This window comes from Marmota flaviventris, chromosome 15 (genome assembly GCF_047511675.1).
Source record: "Marmota flaviventris isolate mMarFla1 chromosome 15, mMarFla1.hap1, whole genome shotgun sequence".
Lineage (NCBI taxonomy): Eukaryota > Metazoa > Chordata > Mammalia > Rodentia > Sciuridae > Marmota > Marmota flaviventris.
In genome coordinates, this window is record NC_092512.1 from 34,818,332 (window position 1) to 34,839,649 (window position 21,318).

The 21,318-nt window shown below is 39.2% G+C and overlaps 1 protein-coding gene and 1 pseudogene across 2 annotated transcripts in view; both read left to right on the forward strand.

Annotated features, from left to right (window-relative positions):
* The first annotated feature begins 622 nt into the window (after positions 1 to 622).
* LOC114101802 (small ubiquitin-related modifier 2-like) lies at positions 623 to 4,730 on the forward strand (annotated as a pseudogene).
* A 3,985-nt stretch (positions 4,731 to 8,715) lies between these two features.
* The window catches only part of Rrm2b (ribonucleotide reductase regulatory TP53 inducible subunit M2B), a 40,955-nt gene continuing 28,352 nt past the window's right edge, over positions 8,716 to 21,318 (forward strand). For both annotated transcript variants that reach the window (XM_071602202.1, XM_027952583.3), the window contains exons 1-2: positions 8,716 to 8,944; positions 20,925 to 21,080. In XM_071602202.1, coding sequence (XP_071458303.1) covers positions 8,897 to 8,944; positions 20,925 to 21,080 — 204 coding nt within the window. In that variant the 5' untranslated portion in view covers positions 8,716 to 8,896. The remainder of the gene's footprint in view (positions 8,945 to 20,924; positions 21,081 to 21,318) is intronic.

A 21,318-nucleotide genomic window follows, 5' to 3' on the forward strand; every position in this document is an offset into this window, starting at 1 on the left:
TTTGCACAACTGGAAGTTGATGCTGATGTTGGTTGAGTGCCTCAGTTGCTTCCACATGGGCTTCTCCATGTGGTCAATCTCTCTGGGATAGGTTTTGGATTTGGTGGCCCATTACAGGGAGCCCCGGGACACTCGGGGGCAAGTGACGAAAAATTGCTGCCCGTCCATAGATAGGACGGGAGCAAATCTGCTCGTCCCTAGGCAGATAGGGCGAGGGGAAAAATGGCCATTTCGAGAAAATGGAGAAGATTGATACAGTATGTTTGTGTCTTGTTTTGTCTTGAAATGTTGTATTGTCTTTGTGACGAAAATATGGAAGGAGTGAAAAGTAAATTACTAAGGGAAGAAGGCACCCCAATGGAACCAAGAATAGTTAGGGCATGTGTTGATAGAAGCCCAGGAACTCTAGTCAGAAAGAAACAGAAAGTTCAGAAGAAGAAAGATTATCAGGAAAAAAGTTGCAGCAAAAGGCTATTACTAAATACTAATTTATTACTAATTACCGGAGGGTGCATCAATCGGCGCAGTTGTGGCTGCCACGTGCGCGAGCTGGTCATGGCGCAGCAAGGGCTTTCCAAGCGGCGGCAACTGGCTCTTCCCCGCCCCCTGCCCAGGAAGCGGGATGCCACTGCAAGAGCCCAAATCCAAGCCTGACCCGGAGGCACAGTCTCGCAGGCTCTTGCTCCCTGTGCCCGGAAGCAGTTTGAGACCGGGTCTCTCCCCAGGGCCATCTGGGGCTGCCCGGGATGGTACAGCCGGCAGAAGACACAAAAGATGCTACCAGTGTTCCTGATGTTTGGTCATTTTCAATGCCAATAACTAAGCTACAATGGTTCTCCCACACCTGGAAGCTAATGAGTAATGAGCAGTATTAAGGCTTATTTCAAATGTGAAAAAAAAAAACCTTGAGATAATGTACTAAATTGTTCAAAAGGTTGTTTTCTTAGTAGAATGCTACAGGATTTTCTTTAGCCATCCGGAGTTCCTGCCTTCGTCCCAGTGCCGGTAAAGACCAAGGTGGAAAAATTTCCAGTGTTGCTGAAAACCGGACGAGACTTCGGCTGAGAACTGGACGAGACTTCGGATCAAGCTAGCTGCCTGCAGAACTTACCTGGACTGTGATTTAAGCTAGCTGCCTGCAGAACTTACCTGGACTGTGATTTACCTGGACTGTGAGTTAATCTATTGAGACACTGCTTTACCTGGACTGAGACGACAAACTATAATCTACAACAAATTGTAACTCAGTATCTTTGCTAATGGTGTCATTGCTGGTATAATTTTTCCAAGGGCTTCTTGCATGGAGCCATCAATTGGCTTGGTATTGTGGCATTTTGTATCCTCCCCTTCTGCTCGTAGCAGATTATTTGTGGTGTTTATGTAAAAACCACTATGGTCGTTATTTAAATTAAACAAAAGGGGGAATTGTTAGAGTCTGTAAACAAGTCAGGATGGCGCCTGGCAAATGTTAGAGTCTGTAAACAAGTCTGGATGGCGCCTGGCATTTTGCCAGAGGGAGTGGTTTGTGAAGTAACTCCAGCGAGCCATTAAGTGTGGAGATTCCTTATTGGTTGACTGCTGTATCTAGTTTATGTTAATTAGATAAGCTGTGTGGAATGTATAAATACTGCTCCTGTCCTTCAATAAACGGCTCCCACTCCTGCTGTATCAACGTACACAAGTTGTCCGTCACCCCCCCCGGCTATTTTGCCCAGCCAGGCAGCCTTCGGCAATGTGATAGCTAAGAGTTGGAATCCTCTAAAGGTTTATTCATTTGCACAACTGGAAGTTGATGCTGATGTTGGTTGAGTGCCTCAGTTGCTTCCACATGGGCTTCTCCATGTGGTCAATCTCTCTGGGATAGGTTTTGGATTCTTCTAGCTTGTAAATGGGACATGGTTAAAAGGGCAAACTTCCCCAAATAGAGAGAACCAAGCAAACGTTGTATATTGTACTTTGTAAAATTAAGCATTTCCAAAGAAGCTTGGCTTATTACAATAAACTCTTTAACAAGTACTTCTCAGGAAGAGGTAAGATGACAGGCAAGCACTGAGAGGTTTATGAAGTAAGGGCTACTTTGGGCCTTTAAAAAAATCAAGGTATTACTCCTGACTTTTTTGATTCTGACCAAACATTCTTGTGACTATTAGGTAAACTTTCTGGGATGTATGTTTGACTTGTTTAACTATCCATAACTTAACAGAGAATATACCCATGACTTAAGCAATCTTCTAAGAATGCAATAAGATATGATCTCAGTCCAATGATCAAACTTTTCCCACTTTCTCTATGTAGTGCCCCTACCACTATATTCACTATGATTAATGATCGCCTTTGTTCTCTGTCTATAAAAATTCTTACAACTTCTTCTTCTTCTTCTTCTTTTTTTTTTTTTTGGAATACTCTTTCAGGTCAATTACTGGGCCAAGATTACTCATATCTGGCTCAGAATAAACTACTTATTTTCCTTTAAAGCAGAGTTGTTATTTTGTGTCAGGACCTCTATGAATTGGACTTGAAAGTCACATATTCTATTTATTAGAAGCTAGTCAGTCACTAGTGACAGTCCATATTCAAAGAGAGGGTATTAGACTCCACCTTTTTGATAAAATGTGTATCACAATTCTAGAATGACATGTGGGTCTAAATATAGTTGTGACCATTTTTGGAAAATACTACTTGCCCTCAAGACTACATAAAGGTGTAGGATCCTCTTATTCCCAGAGATCTTTTGATTGCACATTTAATTTTTGTATTTATTCTCCCAATTACTTTAAACATCTGGGGGAAATATATACTGTCTACACTATTATAAGCATTATAATGTTTTTAATGTATTATTTATGAATATTCAATTTTTGCTATAGAAATTAAAAGAAATGTAGTATTATGGTTTGAATCTTAAATGTCCCCCAAAGATGCACATGCTAAAGACTTGGTTGAGGGCTGGGGATGTGGCTCAAATGGTAGCGCGCTCGCCTGGCATGCGTGCGGCCCGGGTTCGATCATCAGCACCACATACAAACAAAGATGTGTCCGCCGAGAACTAAAAAATAAATATTAAAATTCTCTCTCTCTCTCTCTCTTTTAAAAAAAAAGTGAAGTCAGTGCATTTGGGAAGAGATCAGAAGCTGTCATACAACCTGCTTCTCTTCCCCCAGAGAGAATCTTTTAAAAAAAAAAAAAAAAGACTTGGTTGATAGCCTGTGGCACTTCTGGGAAGTGGTGGAATCTTTAGAGATGGGATCTAATGGAAGGAGGTTATAGGGCCCCTGACTCCTCCTCCTTTCCTTTCGCTTTCTGGCAGCTGGGGAGGTGAGCAGCTTTGCTCTACTACACATTCCCTGCCATGAAGTTCTTCCTCACCACTTGTCCAAAAACAATGGAGTCAACTGAACCTCTAAAACCAGGAGTCAAAATGAACATTTCCTCCTTTAAGTTGTGTATCTTAGGTATTTTATCACAGCAATGGAAAACTAATGCAGTAAATACGGGAGCAAATAGCTTGTGAAACATATGAGATCCTTAAGATAGTAAACAAGTTATTGATTTTGGAGGCAAATCAAAGACAGAATAAATGGAACATATCTATTGAACATAGATAATAAAAATGGGACAAATTAGAGTGCCATTAATAGGCAGAAGGACCAAATCTTTTTTTTTTTTTTAACTGGGGGCTGGGAATCAAACCTAGGGCCTCACACATACTAGGCAAGCAATTTACTGCTAAACTGCACCTCTAGCACCTTAAATATTCACAAGGACCATGTCACTTTCAGATTGACAACCACCCATTGGTGAAATCCATTCTGTTCCACATGTGCTCTGCCTAGGAAACAGATACAACCCACCGCTGTTTAGCAGGCTATATGGCAAGCTGTGACCAGGCATACTTATTCCTGTATCTCTCCAAAAGAGCAAGAATGTGTTGGCATCACCTTCTGTCTGCTGAATGCTCTTGCTCATGCTCAATTCTGGTCCTCATAATTACACCACCAGTAAAGAAGGCTGATTTACCAAACATAGGACATGAAGAGTAGGAACAAGGTTCAGACATAATGAAAAGAAAACAAGATTCAGAAATTGTAATCCTTCCATTCCCTACAGGCCCCTTAGCCTGCCCCATCTCTTTCCCCTTGCTATGTTTTAATAGGGTGCTGCTTATATTCTCATTAGATGTTGACCTGGTACCTCTTTTGTCTACACTTTTTTTTTTTTGGTACCAGGGATTGAACCCAGGGACACTTGGCCACTGAGCCACATACTTACTCAACCCTTTTTTGTGTTTTATTTAGAGACACGGTCTCTCTGAGTTGCTAAGTGCCTCGCTAAGTTGCTGAGGCTGGTTTTAAACTCATGATCCTCCTGCCTCAGCCCCCACTGGGATTATAGGCATGCGCCACCACATGTGGCTGGTACCTCTTTTGTGAAGCAGCAGCTGAGGAGACTCTGGTACTGGTCATAGCTGACAAAAAGCCCAAGGAAGGAATCAAGACTGAGAACTATGATCATACTAATTTGAGGGTGGTGGGGCAGTATAGTTCTGTGGTGCAGTTTAAGAGGCACAGTAAACTGCTTAGTAAACTACAGAAAGCCTATGTGAATGACAATGTTTGTCAATGAAGCAGATTAGAATGGTGGACAATGAAATAGACACACCTGCACAATTAAAAATGGAGATGGAAGATACAATTGATGTGTTCCAATAGCAGACAGGAAATGTCTACTAAAAAGGGAATCTCCTGCTTTATTCCAGAATTATGTTCCTGCAAACCAAAAATACACTCAGTTAGATTCTACTATAATTCAACTACAATTTGGTTTTACTACAGCTTGACTACTAATGATATAGTTTTCTCTATTTTTATTTCCCCTTTCCCAAATCATTAATGAACATAAATAAATTGTTATACATGCACAAGCATATTACTTTTTTTTAACATTTTAAAAATTTGATTTTAAACTGATACATAAAACAAGAACACTATATATATATATATATATATATATAGGATCTGTGTGATGTTTTGATATATGTATGCATTGTATAATGTGTCAGGTTGAATGTATATATCCCCTCCAACATTTATAATGTATTTTTTTGTCTAAAAAGTAAATGTAATGGTATGTTTTGATCAACATCACGGGGAAAAATATTGGTTCTGTTCAAAACCCTTCTTTGTTAGTGAGTGTCATATTCACTTAACTCTTTATATTCCAAATCATTTTGCTCTATTTTCTTTTTTTTTTTCAAGAATGGATAAATTAAATACTCAGTAATTATTATTATTATTTTTTAATTTTTTATTGTTGGTTGGTCAAAACATTACAAATTTCTTGATATATCATATTTCACACTTTGATTCAAGTGGGTTATGAACTCCCATTTTTACCCCATATACAGATTGCAGAATTACATCAGTTACACATCCATTGATTTACATATTGCCATACTAGTGTCTGTTGTGTTCTGCTGCCTTTCCTATCCTCTACTATCCCCCCTCCCCTCCCCTCCCCTCCCCTCTTCTCTCTCTACCCCCTCTACTGTCATTCATTTCTCCCCCTTGTATTATTTTTCCCTTTCCCCTCCCTTCCTCTTGTATGTACTTTTGTATAACCCTGAGGGTCTCCTTCCATTTCCATGCAATTTCCCTTCTCTCTCCCTTTCCCTCCCACCTCTCATCCCTGTTTAATGTTAATCTTCTTCTCCTGCTCTTCGTCCCTACTCTGTTCTTAGTTACTCTCCTTATATCAAAGAAGACATTTGGCATTTGTTTTTTAGGGATTGGCTAGCTTCACTTAGCATAATCTGCTCTAATGCCATCCATTTCCCTGCAAATTCTATGATTTTGTCATTTTTTAATGCAGAGTAATACTCCATTGTGTATAAATGCCACATTTTTTTTATCTATTCGTCTATTGAAGGGCATCTAGGTTGGTTCCACAGTCTTGCTATTGTGAATTGTGCTGCTATGAACATCGATGTAGCGGTGTCCCTGTAGCATGCTCTTTTGCTCTATTTTCATATACACACCCACCCCAAAATCCTTGCATATCTTGTCTGGAGGGTTTTTGTTGTTTCATTTATCATTGCAAAAGCAAGTTTATTTATTTATTTATTAATGTTCTGGGAATTGAACCCAGGGACACTGTACCACTGAGCTCTTTTAAAACTTGCGGTTCAGTTGGTAGACCACTCGCCTGACATGTGTGAGGCCCTGGGTTCAATCCTCAGCACCAGATATAAATAAATAAAACAAAAGATTCATTGAAACTAAAAAAAGAAATATTTAAAAAAACAAAAAAATTTATCCCTAGCTTTTTTTTTTTTTTTTGGAGACAGGATGTTGCTAAGTTACCTAGGTTGGCCATCCTGTTGCCTTAATTTCCTGAATAGCTGGGATTACAGGTATGGACCACCATGCCCAGGAACAATTTTATGATTTTTTTGTATGCAACTGTTAAAATGTAGGTCAATTTGTCTTTAAATAGGGATAAGTTTTTTAAAAAATCTTAATTTCCATACAAGTGTAGCACACCTGTAATCCCAGAGGCCAGGGAGGCTGAGACAGGAGGCTCATAAATTGAAAGCTAGCATCAGCAACTTAGTGAGGCCCTAAGCAATTTAGCAAGACCCTGTCTCAAAAATAAAAAGGGTTGGGGATATGGTTCAGTGTTTGAGCACCCCTGGGTTAAATCCCCAGTTTAAAAAAAAAAAAAATCCTAGTTTCCCTTCAAGTCAATGTCACCTTCTTTAAAATTAAAAAAAAAAAAAATTAATGAACTGTGACTCAATATCTCAATTTGATTTGAGCCTTTCTGTTCCTTGATCTCTGGGATGGCCTGACTAGTACGGTACTTGGAAACTTCCACTGACCCAAGATAATTTCCTATCCCAGGAAGTATTGCATAAGTGAGATATCATTAAATCCACACAGTCTCAAAGAGGTTAAGTAACTTGCCCAAGGAAACAGCTAATAAATAAGGGAACTAGAATTCATACCCATGATGATACTGTTTCAGTGTCCATGTTTTCACTGAGTTCATTCATTTTTGTATTTTCAATAACCTAACATGATGCTTGGCACATAGTAGACAAATTCTTTGATAACATTAAGTAAATGAATGAATCCTCCTCTTAGTTTATTTGCCATGGGGCCTATGTCTCCATTTCCTAATAGAATTTATTTGACTATTATTTAAAATGAATATCTATAAAAATTTTCACCCAGCATTTAATCTCTACTAGTTGCTTTTAAGAAAGGTTTTCTTTCCCCATTCTAAGCTAGGTTTTAGAAGGAACTTTCAAGCCATATTCAAAGTTCACATAAAACTTCTACATTACTTTACCATACTTCAGACAGCTATTCACAAAACAGGTGCATGCATTTCAGCTTCAATCTACTTAACTCTCTTTCACCTTAATTTTGTTAAACCAAACTATTTTTTCTTTCTGTTGTAGTTATCTTTAGATAACTGAGAGCAGTAATTAGTAATTCAAACAAATTGTTGTCACGGTCAGTAGCCACTGTCTATTGCCCTTACAATATACAGGAGTGTTGCCCTCTCCACCACTTTAATCGTTGGCTTTGAAAAGAGCATGCAGCAGGGAGACTTTGGAGTCTACTACTTTTTAGCTGGATTATTCTTAATTACTTATCCTAAGACTCAGTTTCTTCTTTTGTGATAGGAGGGAAACTGCTATATCTACCTTGCAGTCAAGTCCTGACCATTAAATAATTTATATTTTTTGTATAAGATGCCTGGTGTAGGTGCTGGCATTTTCTGAAAGTTCAATATTATTGATGGTTGAAACATTTTCAAAGAGGTTTCAAAATACTGCCCTGAATTTAGTAGATTCTCCCCTTTCTCCTTCTCAAGCCCAGTTCACACACACACACTTCCCCCGCAACCACTTCCTTTTTACGGTCGCTGAAATGCAAAACATGCCAACTTTTTTCATTAACTTTTAAACGCTGTGACTCCCCCTTCCCTACCGAGTCACATCTATCAGCGCGTTCTTTACGCCTCACACTGTGACACGCCCTCCAGCCACCGGGCAGTCTCTCAGGACCAGCCAAGTCAGCGCAACCTACCGTGTTCTTGGGGCACCACTAGGGCTAGTTGTGGACTTCTGACCTGGCATGCGGGGCATCTACCAGGTGAGGAGAGCCGGGGGCTAGTTGTGGACTTCTGACCTGGCATGCGGGGCATCTACCAGGTGAGGAGAGCCGGGGGCGGGCCAAGAGCGGCTGGCAGCCGGCAGGCACCGGTCCTCGCGCCAGGGGGCAGATGGATTGTGGAGGGCGGGGGCAGGAGGGGCGGGGCCCTGAGGAGAGATGGGCGTGGCCCAGAGGCGCGCTTTGAGTCCTTCCTTGGGAACGTGGGAGGTGAGGCCCGTTCAGTGAGGTGGGGCCAAAGATGGTGGGCGGAGCCCCGAGGCGGGGTGGCCAAAGCCGACCTGAGCAGGAGGCGACTCTCAGTGCAAAGAGGGGGACAGGTCCTACAATAGAGACCAATGTAGTGGAGACTCCCTCAGGCTGCAGACTGAGGGGCGGGGCCAGCTGAGGTAGGCTGGCGACTGAGGTGGGCCGGGCCCTGAAGCGGGGCCGACCGAGGGTAGGGGGTGGTCCCCGAGACAGGGGGCGGGTCCGGCTCAGTGGAGTGAGGCGGGGCCGGCCGAGGTAGGCGGTTCCCTGAGGCGGGGGGCGGGGCGAAGCAGGCCTAGCTCAAGGAAAGTCCCTCCAAGCGCTTGGAAGAAAGCCCAGTCTGCGCAGAGGGGCGGGTTTTGGGGGCGCTAGGCGGGTCGGTCTTGGCCGACCCGCGGGTCATCTGGAGCTTGTCCTAGTTAGGTGCTGGCCTGCCGCACTCCGGCAGCTCTGGCTGAGTCTGCGCGATGGGCGACCCGGAAAGGCCGGAAGCGGGCATGCCCGAGCAGGATGAGGTAAATGTTGCTGTAGCTTCAGCCTCCGTCTGGTGGTCACATCAGGCCTTGCATGACAGGTTGCGGCTGCAACCTGCAAATTGCAGGACCGTTGCAGGGAATTTTGTTCAGTGCTGTTAGAAACCCGGTGTAGGCCCTTGGGGTGCCCTAGCTTCCCCCGGGAAGGGGGAAGAGCGAGCCGGTTTTCCTCTCCGCTAGGCTGCTCAGCTCTAGGGCCAGCCTAGGGCAGTGCTCGGAGGCTTCGGGCTGGGAAGAGGCGCAACCCCTTTGTTTATCCGTCTTCACTCTTCCCTTGTTCTGGAACCCTGGCCGGGAGTCTGAGGCCAGGAAGGGACTGTGGCGCACTGTAGCATCCCCGGAGTGGTTAAAAAGAGTTGGAAAACGCGTATGGAAATTAACACAGATGGATGAGCTGGAAGTGACAGGTGGAAGGGAGATGGGAAATCTTCATAACAATGAAAACAAATTAGATTAGGAGGCCAGATTGACTCACACCGAGCTACTTAACTGTGTATCGCTGGAGTGCCAGTTTCTTCATTTAAACAGTGGCAGGGATGCGTTCCTCACAGAAAATAAGTGCTTTATGCAAAGTCATAGGTGCTTAATAAACCCAAGTTAACTTGCTCATCTTCTTTGCTTCTATACTAATAGAAGTACGTAAAACAGTAAAAAAAAAAAAACAAACCTGGGAGTTAGTAGATTGTAGGGTTGTATGGTAGTTTAAATGGTTGGTTGCTCTATAATTTGCATACCTTTTTTTTTTTTGCAAATACTTCTAAACCACTTGAAATGAGAGAAATACTTCTTGTACTTGATCTTACTTCTGTGTGGAGTCTTAGACTTAATATTGTAATGATATGAAGAGAACATGAAAGTCTCAGTTTGCTGCTTAGCCCTATATTTTTTACAAAGTTGTAGATTCCAGGTTTGAGATTTCATTTTATTTTGATTTTGCAAACATTTGATTACTAGCAAGTTGTAAATAAGTCTTGAAACAAACACATTCTCCACTCCTGGAAAAACTTTGGTGTTTTGTTAATGGCACCTGTAGTCATGCTGATCTAACACCTGGGCAGTGTTTTTTTGTTTGTTTGTTTTTATATATTTATTTATTCATTCTATTTTATTTATTTATTTTTTGGTACTGTGGATTGAACCCAGGGGCATTCTACTACTGAACTTCATCCCCAGCCCTTTTTATTGTGAGATGAGGTCTAACCAGATTGCCAAGGCTGGCCTTGGAATTTGCAATTATCTTGCTTTAGCCCGCGATTAGCTGGGAATAACAGGCCTATGCCCAGCTGGAAGTTAACCTTTCTATTACAAAGGTAGGCAGAATTTTATTGAGCATCTTAGTACAAAGGTTTTTAAATTGACATGCAAAGATTCCTAAAGTATTTTGTCTCAGATGTGTTAGTGAGGCGTGGACCATCTTCTTGAATCACCTGGAGTACTTTGTAAAAATGTTAATTACTGGGCCCTCACTCCAGATCTAGTAAATCAGTTTTAGGGTGGGTCTGCATTTAGACCTAAGAGTGCTGAGTTTACAAGCACCTTAGTGTTCCTAATACACCTATTTTAAGAAACACTGCCACTGGGCATATTGGTGCATGCCTGTAATGCTGGTGATTTGGGAGGTTGAGGCCGGAGATTGCAAGTTCAAGGCCAGCCTCAACAATTTAGTGAGTCTCTAAGCAACTTAGACCCTTTCTCAAAATGAAGAATTAAGAGGGCTATGGATACAGCCAAGTGGTTAAGTACCCCAGGTCATGAGAAATTCTCAGAGAAGGTTCAATCTCCAGTACAAAACAAAAACAAAACCAAAAAACCTTATGAATAAAATATGACTGTGACAGCATCTGAGTATTCTACTGGAGAAGAAGAAGAGAGGTACAGGCAAACACCTGGGTGTGGTGGAATTAGAGCTGGCTAGGAGGTAGGGGCCATTAGAATGCCAGCCTAGATCAGGACATAGTAAGTGCTTACTGGGGAATCTTTTCTTAAAAAAAAAAAAAAAGTACATAATAATTATATATAATAGTGGAATTCATTGTGACATATTTATACACGCAGATAACATAATTTGATCAATTTCATTCCCAGTACTTCCCCTTGAGCTCCCCTTCTCCATGACCCCCTGGTCTCTCTTCTATTTTCAAGAGATCTTTTTTTTTTTTTTTTCCCTAGCTTCTACATATGAAGACATATGACCTTTGACTCTCTGAGCCTGGCTTATTTTGCTTAACATTATGCTCTCTAGTTCCATTCATTTTCCTAGAAATGTCAGTTTCATTTTTCTTTATGATTGAATAAAAAAGCTCCATTGTGTATATATATTCACATTTGTTTTCTCCATTCATCTGTTGACAGACTCTTAGGCTGGTTCCCTGACTTGGCTATCATGAGTTGCACTGCTTTAAACAGGGGTATGCATGTGTCTTTGTCCTATGCTGACTTCCTTAGGATAAATACCAAGAGTGCTATAGCTCAGTCATATGGTGGTGCTGTCACCAGGGGAAAAAAATATCTCTGGAATAGAGTCATTAGAAATTCTCAAAGAAGGGGCTACTCAACTCAGGACAAGCAGGGTTCTTGACCTATGCCATAGAAAAGAATTTCAACATGGCATCAGTATAGGCACAGAATTTTATTTAGGAAAGCAAGGAATACATGCTCAAGGGAGAAGGTGGGCCATCTTGAGAGTGAGAGAAGTGTTTGGGGATAAAGAAAGAAATAGACTTTCAAATTTTGAAAGTGAGAAGCTTTAGGGGCAAAGTGAGCAATGTACATATTCAAGGAAGAATATGGCCATCTCCAGAGGGAGAGACAGTAACCTCTTAGTCTGTGGTACTATTTATAGAGGGGCAGTAACTAGGGGCTGAATTAATGGTAGAGGCAGAGCTAAGTTGCACAATTTTGTGCCAGTTTTTCTAGCACTTGTACATTGCCTTCATGTTACTTTTTGCAGGCAAATTTATGGGGTCAAGGGCGTGGTCTGAATTTTTTGCTTTGTATTCCAGAGGTTTCTAACTGTTTTCTTGTATTCCAAAGGTTCATGGGCCCTTCTCTTTTGAGACTCAGTATATTTTTATTTTTCTGTATTATTAAATTTCTATCTCAGTTCCAATCCTAGTCTTTTGAGGAATCTCCATACTGATTTTCATAGTGGTTATACTAATTTACATTCTCTGTGTAACTGTGTCTGTGCCCTTCCCTGACTTCCTTGCCATTGCTGGGCAATCTTGTCCTGGCATGCCCAGATACCTCTTAAGACTAGATGGTCAGAAACTAAGGCAGAAGAAACTGGAAGTGCTAGTTTGCAAAAGATAGTGGAATATTGCTGAACTATATTTCAAATTCTTATCACCTTACATTTTTATAGCAGCACAATTCATAATAGCTAAACTATGGAACCAGCCTAGGTGTCCATCAGTGGATGAAAAGATTAAAAAAAAAATGTGGTATATATGCATATTGGAGTTTTATTCAGCTATAAAAAAATGAAACTTCATTTCTAGGAAAATGAATGGAACTAGAGACCGTTATGTTAAATGAAATAAGTTAAACTCAGAAAGTCAAGGTTGTATGTTTTCTCTCATATGCAAGAAGAAAATGGAAAAGAAAGGTGGGCTTTTTCTCATGAAAATCAAAGGGAGATCAGTAGAGAAAAGGGACCAAAGAGTGGAAGGTAGGGAGGGTGTAATTGCTGGGGAGCAATATTGGCCAAATTATATTGTTATATTTTGTGCATGTACAAATATATAGCACAGATCCCATTATGTGCAACTATAATGCATCAATAAAATAGGTGTGGAAAAAATTTCCATCACTTCTCACTTGTGTAGCTACAACTTAATTATCTCTCTACTTCTAATCTTTTGTTTGTTTTTAAAATTAGGTATATATGGCACAGAATGCATTTTGATTCATTGTACACAATTACAGCACAACTTTACATTTCTATGGTTGTACATGATGTAGCGTCACACTGTATGTGCCGTCATAAATGTACCTAGGGTAACAGTGTCCATCTCATTCCACCATTTTTCCTGCCCCCATGCACCCTCCCTACCTCTCCCTTCCCTTTGCCCAGTCAAATTTCCTCTATTTTCCCCATGCCTCCCCACTTCGTGTTATGGATCAATATCAACTTAACAGAGAGAACATTGGACCTTTGGTTTTTTGGGATTGGCTTACTTTGCTTAACATGATATTCTCCAACTCTATCCATTTACCTATAAATGCCATGATTTTATTCTCTTTTATTTAATTAATTAATTTTTTAAAAGATTTATTTATTTATTTTTTTAGTTTTCGGCGGACACAACATCTTTGTTTGTATGTGGTGCTGAGGATCGAACCTGGGCCGCACGCATGCCAGGCGAGCGCGCTACCGCTTGAGCCACATCCCCAGCCCCTTTATTCTCTTTTAATGCTGAGTAATATTCCATTGTGTGTGTGTGTATACACACACACACACACACACACACACACACATATATATATATATATATATATATATATATATCAAAGTTTCTTTATCCATTCATCTATTGAAGGGCATCTAGGTTGCTTCCACAGTTTAGCTATTGTGAATATGCTATGAACATTGATGTGGCTGTGTTACTATAGTACGCTGATTTTAAGTCCTTTGGGTATATGCTGAGGAGTGGGACAGCTGGGTCAAAGGGTGGTTCCATTCCAAGTTTTCTGAGAAATCTCCATGCTACTTTCCTGATTGGTTGCACCAGTTTGCAGTTGCACCAGCAGTGTATGAGTGTGCCTTTTCCCCCACATCCTCTCCAACATTTATTGTTGTTTGTATCCTTGATAATTGCCATTTTGACTGGCATGAGATGAAATCTTAGAGTAGTTTTGATTTGCATTTCTCTAATTATTAGAGATGTTGAACATTTTTTCATATATTTGTTTTTCAAATGTATCTCTTCTGAGAAGTGTCTGTTCAGCTCCTTAACCCATTTATTGATTGGGTTGTTTGTTTGTTTGTTTGTTTTTTGTTTTTTTGGTGTTAGGTTTTTTGAGTTCTTTATATATCCTGGAGATTAGTGCTTTATCTGATGTGTGTGTGGAAAAAATTTGGTCCCAAAATGTCGGCTGTCTGTTCACCTCATTGTTTCTTTTGCTGAGAAGTAGCTTTTTAGTTTGAGTCCATCCCATTTATGAATTTTTGATTTTATTTCTTGTGCTTTATAAGTCTTGTTAAGGAAGTCAGGGCCTAATCCAACATGATGAAGATTTGGGACTACTTCTTCCTCTATTAGTCCAGGGTCTCTGGACTAATTCCTAGGTCCTTGATCCACTTTGAATTGAGTTTTGTGCATGGTGAGCGATAGGGGCTTAATTTCATTTTGCTGCATGTGGATTTCTAGTTCTCCCAGCACCATTTGTTGAAGAGGCTATCTTTTCTCCACTGTATGTTTTTGGTGCCCTTGTCTAGTATGAGATAACTGTGTTTATGTGGGTTTGTCTCTGTGTCTTCTATTCTGTACCATTGGTCTACATATCTATTTTGGTGCCAATACCATGTGGATTTTGTTATTATAACTTTATAGTATAGTTTAAGGTCTGGTATCTTATCTGCTATTCAATTCCATTTATTATTGCCAGATCAGTCTTTCATTAAACTAGTGCTTGATGTCATTCCCCCAATATAAGCTTACCAAAATGTCCCAGTTCTTTCTCTCATTCTCTCTCTCTCTCTCTTTCTCTCTCTCTCTCTCTCAGTCTCTCTCTCTTTCACACACACACACACACACACACACACACGAATTTTTTCAGGCCAGCAAAGTTCTAAAATAGCTTTTTTCATGCAACTTTTTAATTTAGGTATTTATTTCAATTGCTAAAATTGTTATCTTAATTGGTAGCAAAATCTATTTTTTTTTCTTTTCTAATTCAGTCTACATGTGATTAATCTTCCTAATGCCACTTCTGTTTGTCTTAATTCTATTCAGAAATCCTCCATGACTGTTCATAGTTATAGTCAAAATGTATCCTACAGTGAGCACCAGCATCTGGGCACTGAGGACAAGGGGGGAGAGTTGGAGTATGAGCCTCTGGGCCCCCAGATGTTTGCAAATCTTTGGCCCACAAAATTAGCTCTTAGCTTAGTTAATAGCCACAGTCTGTATCCTTTAGGGAATTTCTCTTGTCTGTGAACCCTTAGCTTTAGTCAAATCAGGTAGATGACTTCTGCCTTTGCTTTTGTTCGTCCTGAATTCATTTCAGTCTATTTTCATCCCAGCTGGTTCCCCTTCTTCCATCTGCTCTTTAAATGTCTGCATTTTCTAAGGCTTTATGTTTGCTTGTCTTGCTGTTCTCTATATAGTCTTCCTGGATAATCACATCCATTCCCTTGGCAACCATTAATGGGATCTTCAACACTCCTGTGCCACAGTGTTATATTTTTAGCAAGCTACTGGTCATGTTGAAACTGTATTTATAGTTTTTTTTTTTTTATTGACAAAGTTGGCTTTATAGAGATTTTTGTGTATACTACTTATTGTTGTTGCTTGGGTTGTTGGACAGGCTAGTTTAAATTCTGTGAAACATTCAATGTGAGAAGCAAGAGTTTTGACTGATTTATTCAGTTATTTAGGTATTGAGCAGCTTCAATGTACCTCTTATTTCTTGTTTATCACCTAGTTGCTGGGGCTGGAGATTTTTAGCAAGAATTCTACTATAGAATATCTCTTAAATCGTATGTGTGTTATTAATGCTATTCTAAGTTAGGCAAGAGATGGGTGGTCCAATAAGTTTTAAATTATTCTTCCCACCTCCAATTTCTCTACAAAACTACATTTCTGCAAGTGTTCATAGAATACAGATCCAGTTATGTTACTTGTCTGGTTAAAAACCTTCAGTGGCTCCCAATAGTTTTCATGTTATAGGCCAGAAGCCAATGTAGTATCAACTCAATGTATCAAAGTAGGCCACATTGACCTGCTCCAAAAACTTCTTAATTTTCATTAAATGAAAATGCAAAATAGACATATCCAGCCTAAACTCAGATCACATTTAGAGTTAGAGTACATATTGTAAAATCATTTAAGTTTTTGTTTGTTTTATCAAAATGATGACACTGAGATAAAGTATGAAAATAGTTATATCAAAGTGATTAGAAGAAGCTGAGTGCACGCCTATAATCCCCATGGCTCTGGAGGCTGAGGCATGAGGATTGCAAGCTCCAAGTCATCCTCAGCAACTTAGTGAGACCCTGTCTCATAATAAAAAATAAAAAGGGCTGAGAATGTGACTCAGTAGTTAAGCACCCTGGATTCAATGCTCGTTACCAAAAAAAAGAAAAAAGGAAAAAAGAAAGAAAATTGCTTATAGGAAAATGGCTATGGAAAAATCAATATATATTTATTGTGTTAGTTTTTCATTGCTGTGATTAAAATACCTGACAAGAACAATTTAGAGGAGGAAAGATTTATTTTTAGCTCATAGTTTCAGAGGTCTTGGTCCATGGTCCACGATTGCAGAAGTCTCATGGTGGAAGGGCATGGCGGAAGAAAGTTGCTTAGCTCATGGCAGCTGGGAAGCAAAGAAGTGGGGCAGGGACAGATATAATCCCAAAGGCCATGCCCCTAGTGATTTACTGCCTTCAACTGTACTCTACCTTCTAGTAGTGCATTTAGTCATCCAGAGATTAATCCACTGAGCAGGTCCAAGCCAAAGCCCCACCTCTGAACCTTGCCCCTAGTGATTTACTGCCTTCAACTGTACTCTACCTTCTAGAAGTACATTTAATCATCAGGAGATTTAATCCACTGAGCAGGTCCAAGCCTTCATGACGTAATCATTACTTAAAAGCCCCACCTCTGAACATTACTGCATTGAGAACCATACTGTCAACACATGAGCCTTGGGGGACATTCCAGATCCAAACCATAATATTTACATTTCCATGAACTTTAACACCTGAACCCTTTCCCAAACAAAATCATAAGTGTAACCAATTGATGAAATCCTTTTGTCTTTTAGTATAATTTTATTTAAGTTAATATTTATAAGATTGTAACGTCAGTCAATGGAATTATGAGGCTTTTGATGAACCCACCATTTGAATTGGGGTATAGATAAAATTTGGAGATTTATATCAAACTTAACAAGCAGTGTCTTTATATATTTATCAGAAGTTCTCTTAATCAACTAGCTGTTAAACAATTCTGTTGATTAGTCAACCCTGTAAAATAAACAGATACTCATGAGCTTTAGAATGCATATGGCCAGGAGTAAGCTACTCTCTCATATACTCATGTAATTCTGTTTTCAGTGTTTGAGTTATAACTTACCAGGATCAGTTTTCTTTAATTCTAATTCTATTTATATCAATTACACTTGTATTATAATTATTGCAATTTAATTAAATAATATGTGAACTAATAAAGTATGAGTATGAAAAGAAAGCTCTTTCTATGAAAACTTTAATTGAAGGCTTTGGAAAACTCAATAAAGGTGAGTTGTTAAAAACAAGTTCTTCTGAAATATGAATTCTTAGCATAGGTCCACAGAGGGTACCCTGGATAACCCTGCATGAACCTCTTGAATTGTATTAAATATACACCGTGAAGTAAGCATTATGTCATCTCTAGTGCATATCAAATGTTACATATCCTCTCTTCACATTGCAAAATCTTATATTACTCTCCTAATTTAGCTTTTCTTAATCCACATTTTATGAGGATAGAATGGAATAACATATATGCAAATGTGGCTTTCATTTCAATATAAAGGTATACTCAGCAGTTTCATAAATCCTGACACTGATCAGTTATGTATCAGTGTGTAAAAATTCCATTCAGGATTAGTCATCAAGAGATTAATCCACTGTGCCAAAGTGTTACTGCTTGTGGTTTCCTTCCCAACTTTAAGTATGTGCACCCTGTAGCAAATGGAGTAGATAGAGATGTCCAACCCTGAATAGACTTCTGTACCTCTGGAATAAAATACATAGCAAAAAGAAGACTGCAGAATAGTATCAAAATATTCCAACATGATAATAAAAGCATAATCTAGAGGAACTAAAGGAAGGGCAATGTAGATCAAAACAGGTTGAAAACACCTATTGAGTGTAAATCTTTGCCTTTTCAATTGGGCCTCAGTTCTAGCTAATCTCAGTTATATTTGAGTACCTCACTTTTTCTTTTTTTGTAGTGTTGGTGTTTGAACCCAGGGTTTTGTGCATGCGGTGCAAGCACTCTACCAACTGCACTATATCCCCAGCCCAAGTACCTCACTTTTTAAGCCTCTCCAGCCATTCTCTATTTCATGAGTGAAAATTCCTTTAAGGAAGTTACAGAAGATATTGATTCATCAAATACCTGGCCATTATAATAATTTTTTAAATATAGGGACAACCTTTAAAAGGTCAATCAACAATGTCTTGATAGTCAATAATATGATAATTTTTAGAGTTGACAGCACTTGAGAATGTGCAAAGTACTTTTATTTATTTATGTGCAGTGCTAGGGATTGGACCCTGCATGCTTCACCACTGAGCCACAACCCCAACCCTTTTTATCTTTTATTTTGAGACAGGGTCTTGCTCAGTTGTTGAAGTTGCCCTTGACCATGTCATTTTCCTGTCTCAGCTTCTCAAATAGCTAGGACTAAGGACTACATGCACCACCACTCTCAGCCAAAGTACTTTTATTTATATTAACTCCTCTAAACTTTCTAACAGTTATTTGAAATAAGCTTAGCAAATATTATCTTTAATTTGCAAATAACAATATTCAGGTTAAGTAATTTGGCTGAGAACATGAATGCCCTTGTAAGTGAAAATAATTTTGTACTATAAAGAATAATCTGAAAATGCAAATAGGAATAATAGGTTGGTATATGGGATGGCTAAAAGGAAGAAAGGCCGATAAATTGTTGGTAAGGAGTTTTCAGATAAATATAATAAGTATTTCATTTAAGAGTAGAAAAAACATTAAAATGAAAAAATGGTTTATAATAGTGGCCTATTCATGGCATCATTCTATATCAGAGTGGTACTGAAGAGACATTTTGTCTGCAAATAGAAATTTTCCCACTATGGCATTTATGGACCTTGCTTTATACTTACTGTCTAAGTAACAATCACTACAAAAAATTTTGAGTGCCTATTATGCATGTTTAAGTATTTTAAAAAATTTGTTCTAATTAATTATACATGACAGTAGAATGCATTTTGACATATCATACATAAATGGAGTATAAATTCTCATTCTTCTGGTTGTATGTGATTTAGAATTACACCAGTCATGCAATCATATATGCACATAGGGTAATAATGTCTGATTCATTCTACTATCCTTTCTACCCCCATACTCCTCTCTCCCTTCATCTCCCTCTGTCTAATCCAAAGTATCTCTACTCTTCTCTAGCCCCACCCCCTTATTGTGAATTAGCATCTGCATATTAGAAAAACATTCAGCCTTTGCTTCTTTGGGATTGGCTTATTTTGCTTAGCATGATATTCTCTAGACCCATCCACTTACCAGCAAATGCCATTATTTCATTCTTCTTTAAGGTTGTATAACATTCCATTGTGTATATATACCACATTTTATTTATCCATTCATCTGTTGAAGAGAATCTAGTTCCATAGCTTAGCTGTTGTGAATTGAGCTGCTATAAACATTGATGTGGCTTTGTCACTGTAATATGCTGATTTTAAGTCCTTTGGGTATATGCTGAGGCGTGGAATAGCTGGGTCAAATGGTGGTTCCATTCCAAGTTTTCTGAGGAATCTCCATACTGCTTTGCAGATTGGTTGCACCAATTTGCAGCCCCACCCTGCAATGTATAAGTGTACCTTTTCCCCCCACATTCTTGCCAACACTTATTGTTGCTTGTATTCTTGATAATTGCCATTTTGACTGGAGTAAGATGAAATCTTAGTTTTGATTTGCATTTCTCTAATTGCTAGAGATGATGAACATTTTTTTCATATGTTTGTTGATCAGTTGTATTTTTTCTTCTGTGAAGTGTCTGTTCAGTTCCTTAGCCCTTTTATTGGTTGGATGATTTGGGGTTTTTTGATGTTAAGTTTTTTGAGTTCTTTATATATCCTGGAGATTAGTGCTCTATCTGAGGTGCACGTAGTAAAGATTTCCCTCCCATTCTATAGGCTCTCTCTTAGAGTTATTGATTGCCTCCTTTGCTGAGAAGAAGCTTTTTATTTTGAGTCCATCCTATTTACTGTTTCTTGATTTTACTTCTTGTACTTTAGGAGTCTTATTGAGGAAGTTGGTTTCCTAAGCCGACATGTTGGAGAATTAGGCCTTCATTTTCTTCTAATGCAGGGTCTCTGGTCTGATGCCTAGGTCCTTGCTCCTCTTTAAGTTGAGTTTTGTGCAGGGTGAGAAATCGGGGTTCTGTTTCACTCTACTACATGTGACTTTTCAGTTTTCCCATTGCCATTTGTTGAAGAGGCTCTTTTCTCCAGTGTATGTTTTTGGCACCTTTGTTCAGTAAGAGATAACTGTATTTATGTGGGTTTGTCTCTGTGTCTTCTATTCTGTTCCATTGGTCATCATGTCTGTTTTTGTGCCAATACCATGCTATTTTTATTACTATATAGCTCTAGTATAATTTAAGGTCTGATATTGTGATGACTTTTGCTTCATATTTCTCTCTAAGGATTGCTTTGGCTATTCTGGGCCTCTTGTTTTTCCAAGTGGATTTCATGACTGATGTTTAAGCACTTTTAATCATTAGAATAAATCTGTGAGGAAGACATTATGTTACAGCTGCACAAGCTGAGGCTCAGAGAGCTTCGTCAGCTTCCTACAGTCATGCAACTAGCCAAACTCTATTAGCCAACTGCAGTATAATAGTAAGGATTCAACCCAGGTAGACTGGCTCCCAAACCCATGTTGTCTCCCAACTTCCCCAGATGTATGTTTTCTTATGAATAAGAGGAAATATCTTCATACCTCGGGTGTTTGTACTTTGTTTTTCAAAGAGGTTATCTTCAGATACCAACGAAAAGGAAGTGAAAGCTAATGAAGAGCCACTCCTAAGAAAGAGTTCTCGCCGATTTGTCATTTTTCCAATCCAGTACCCTGATATTTGGAAAATGTATAAACAGGCACAGGCATCCTTCTGGACAGCAGAAGAGGTATGTGGCATCATCTTATTAACATTCATGGCCTATAATGCAGTGTTGACTTCCTGTGTTATGGTGTGTTGAAACATTTTAACTTTTATTAAGACCAATTGTATAAGATGAGGTTAAGAATTTTTGAGACTAAACATAGTGTTCTCCAATATTTTAGTTTAGATCACTTTCTATAAACAAATTATCTGCTGCAAAAAAAAAAAAAATGCATCTTGTTCTGCCTGGTGCTTTGTTTTGT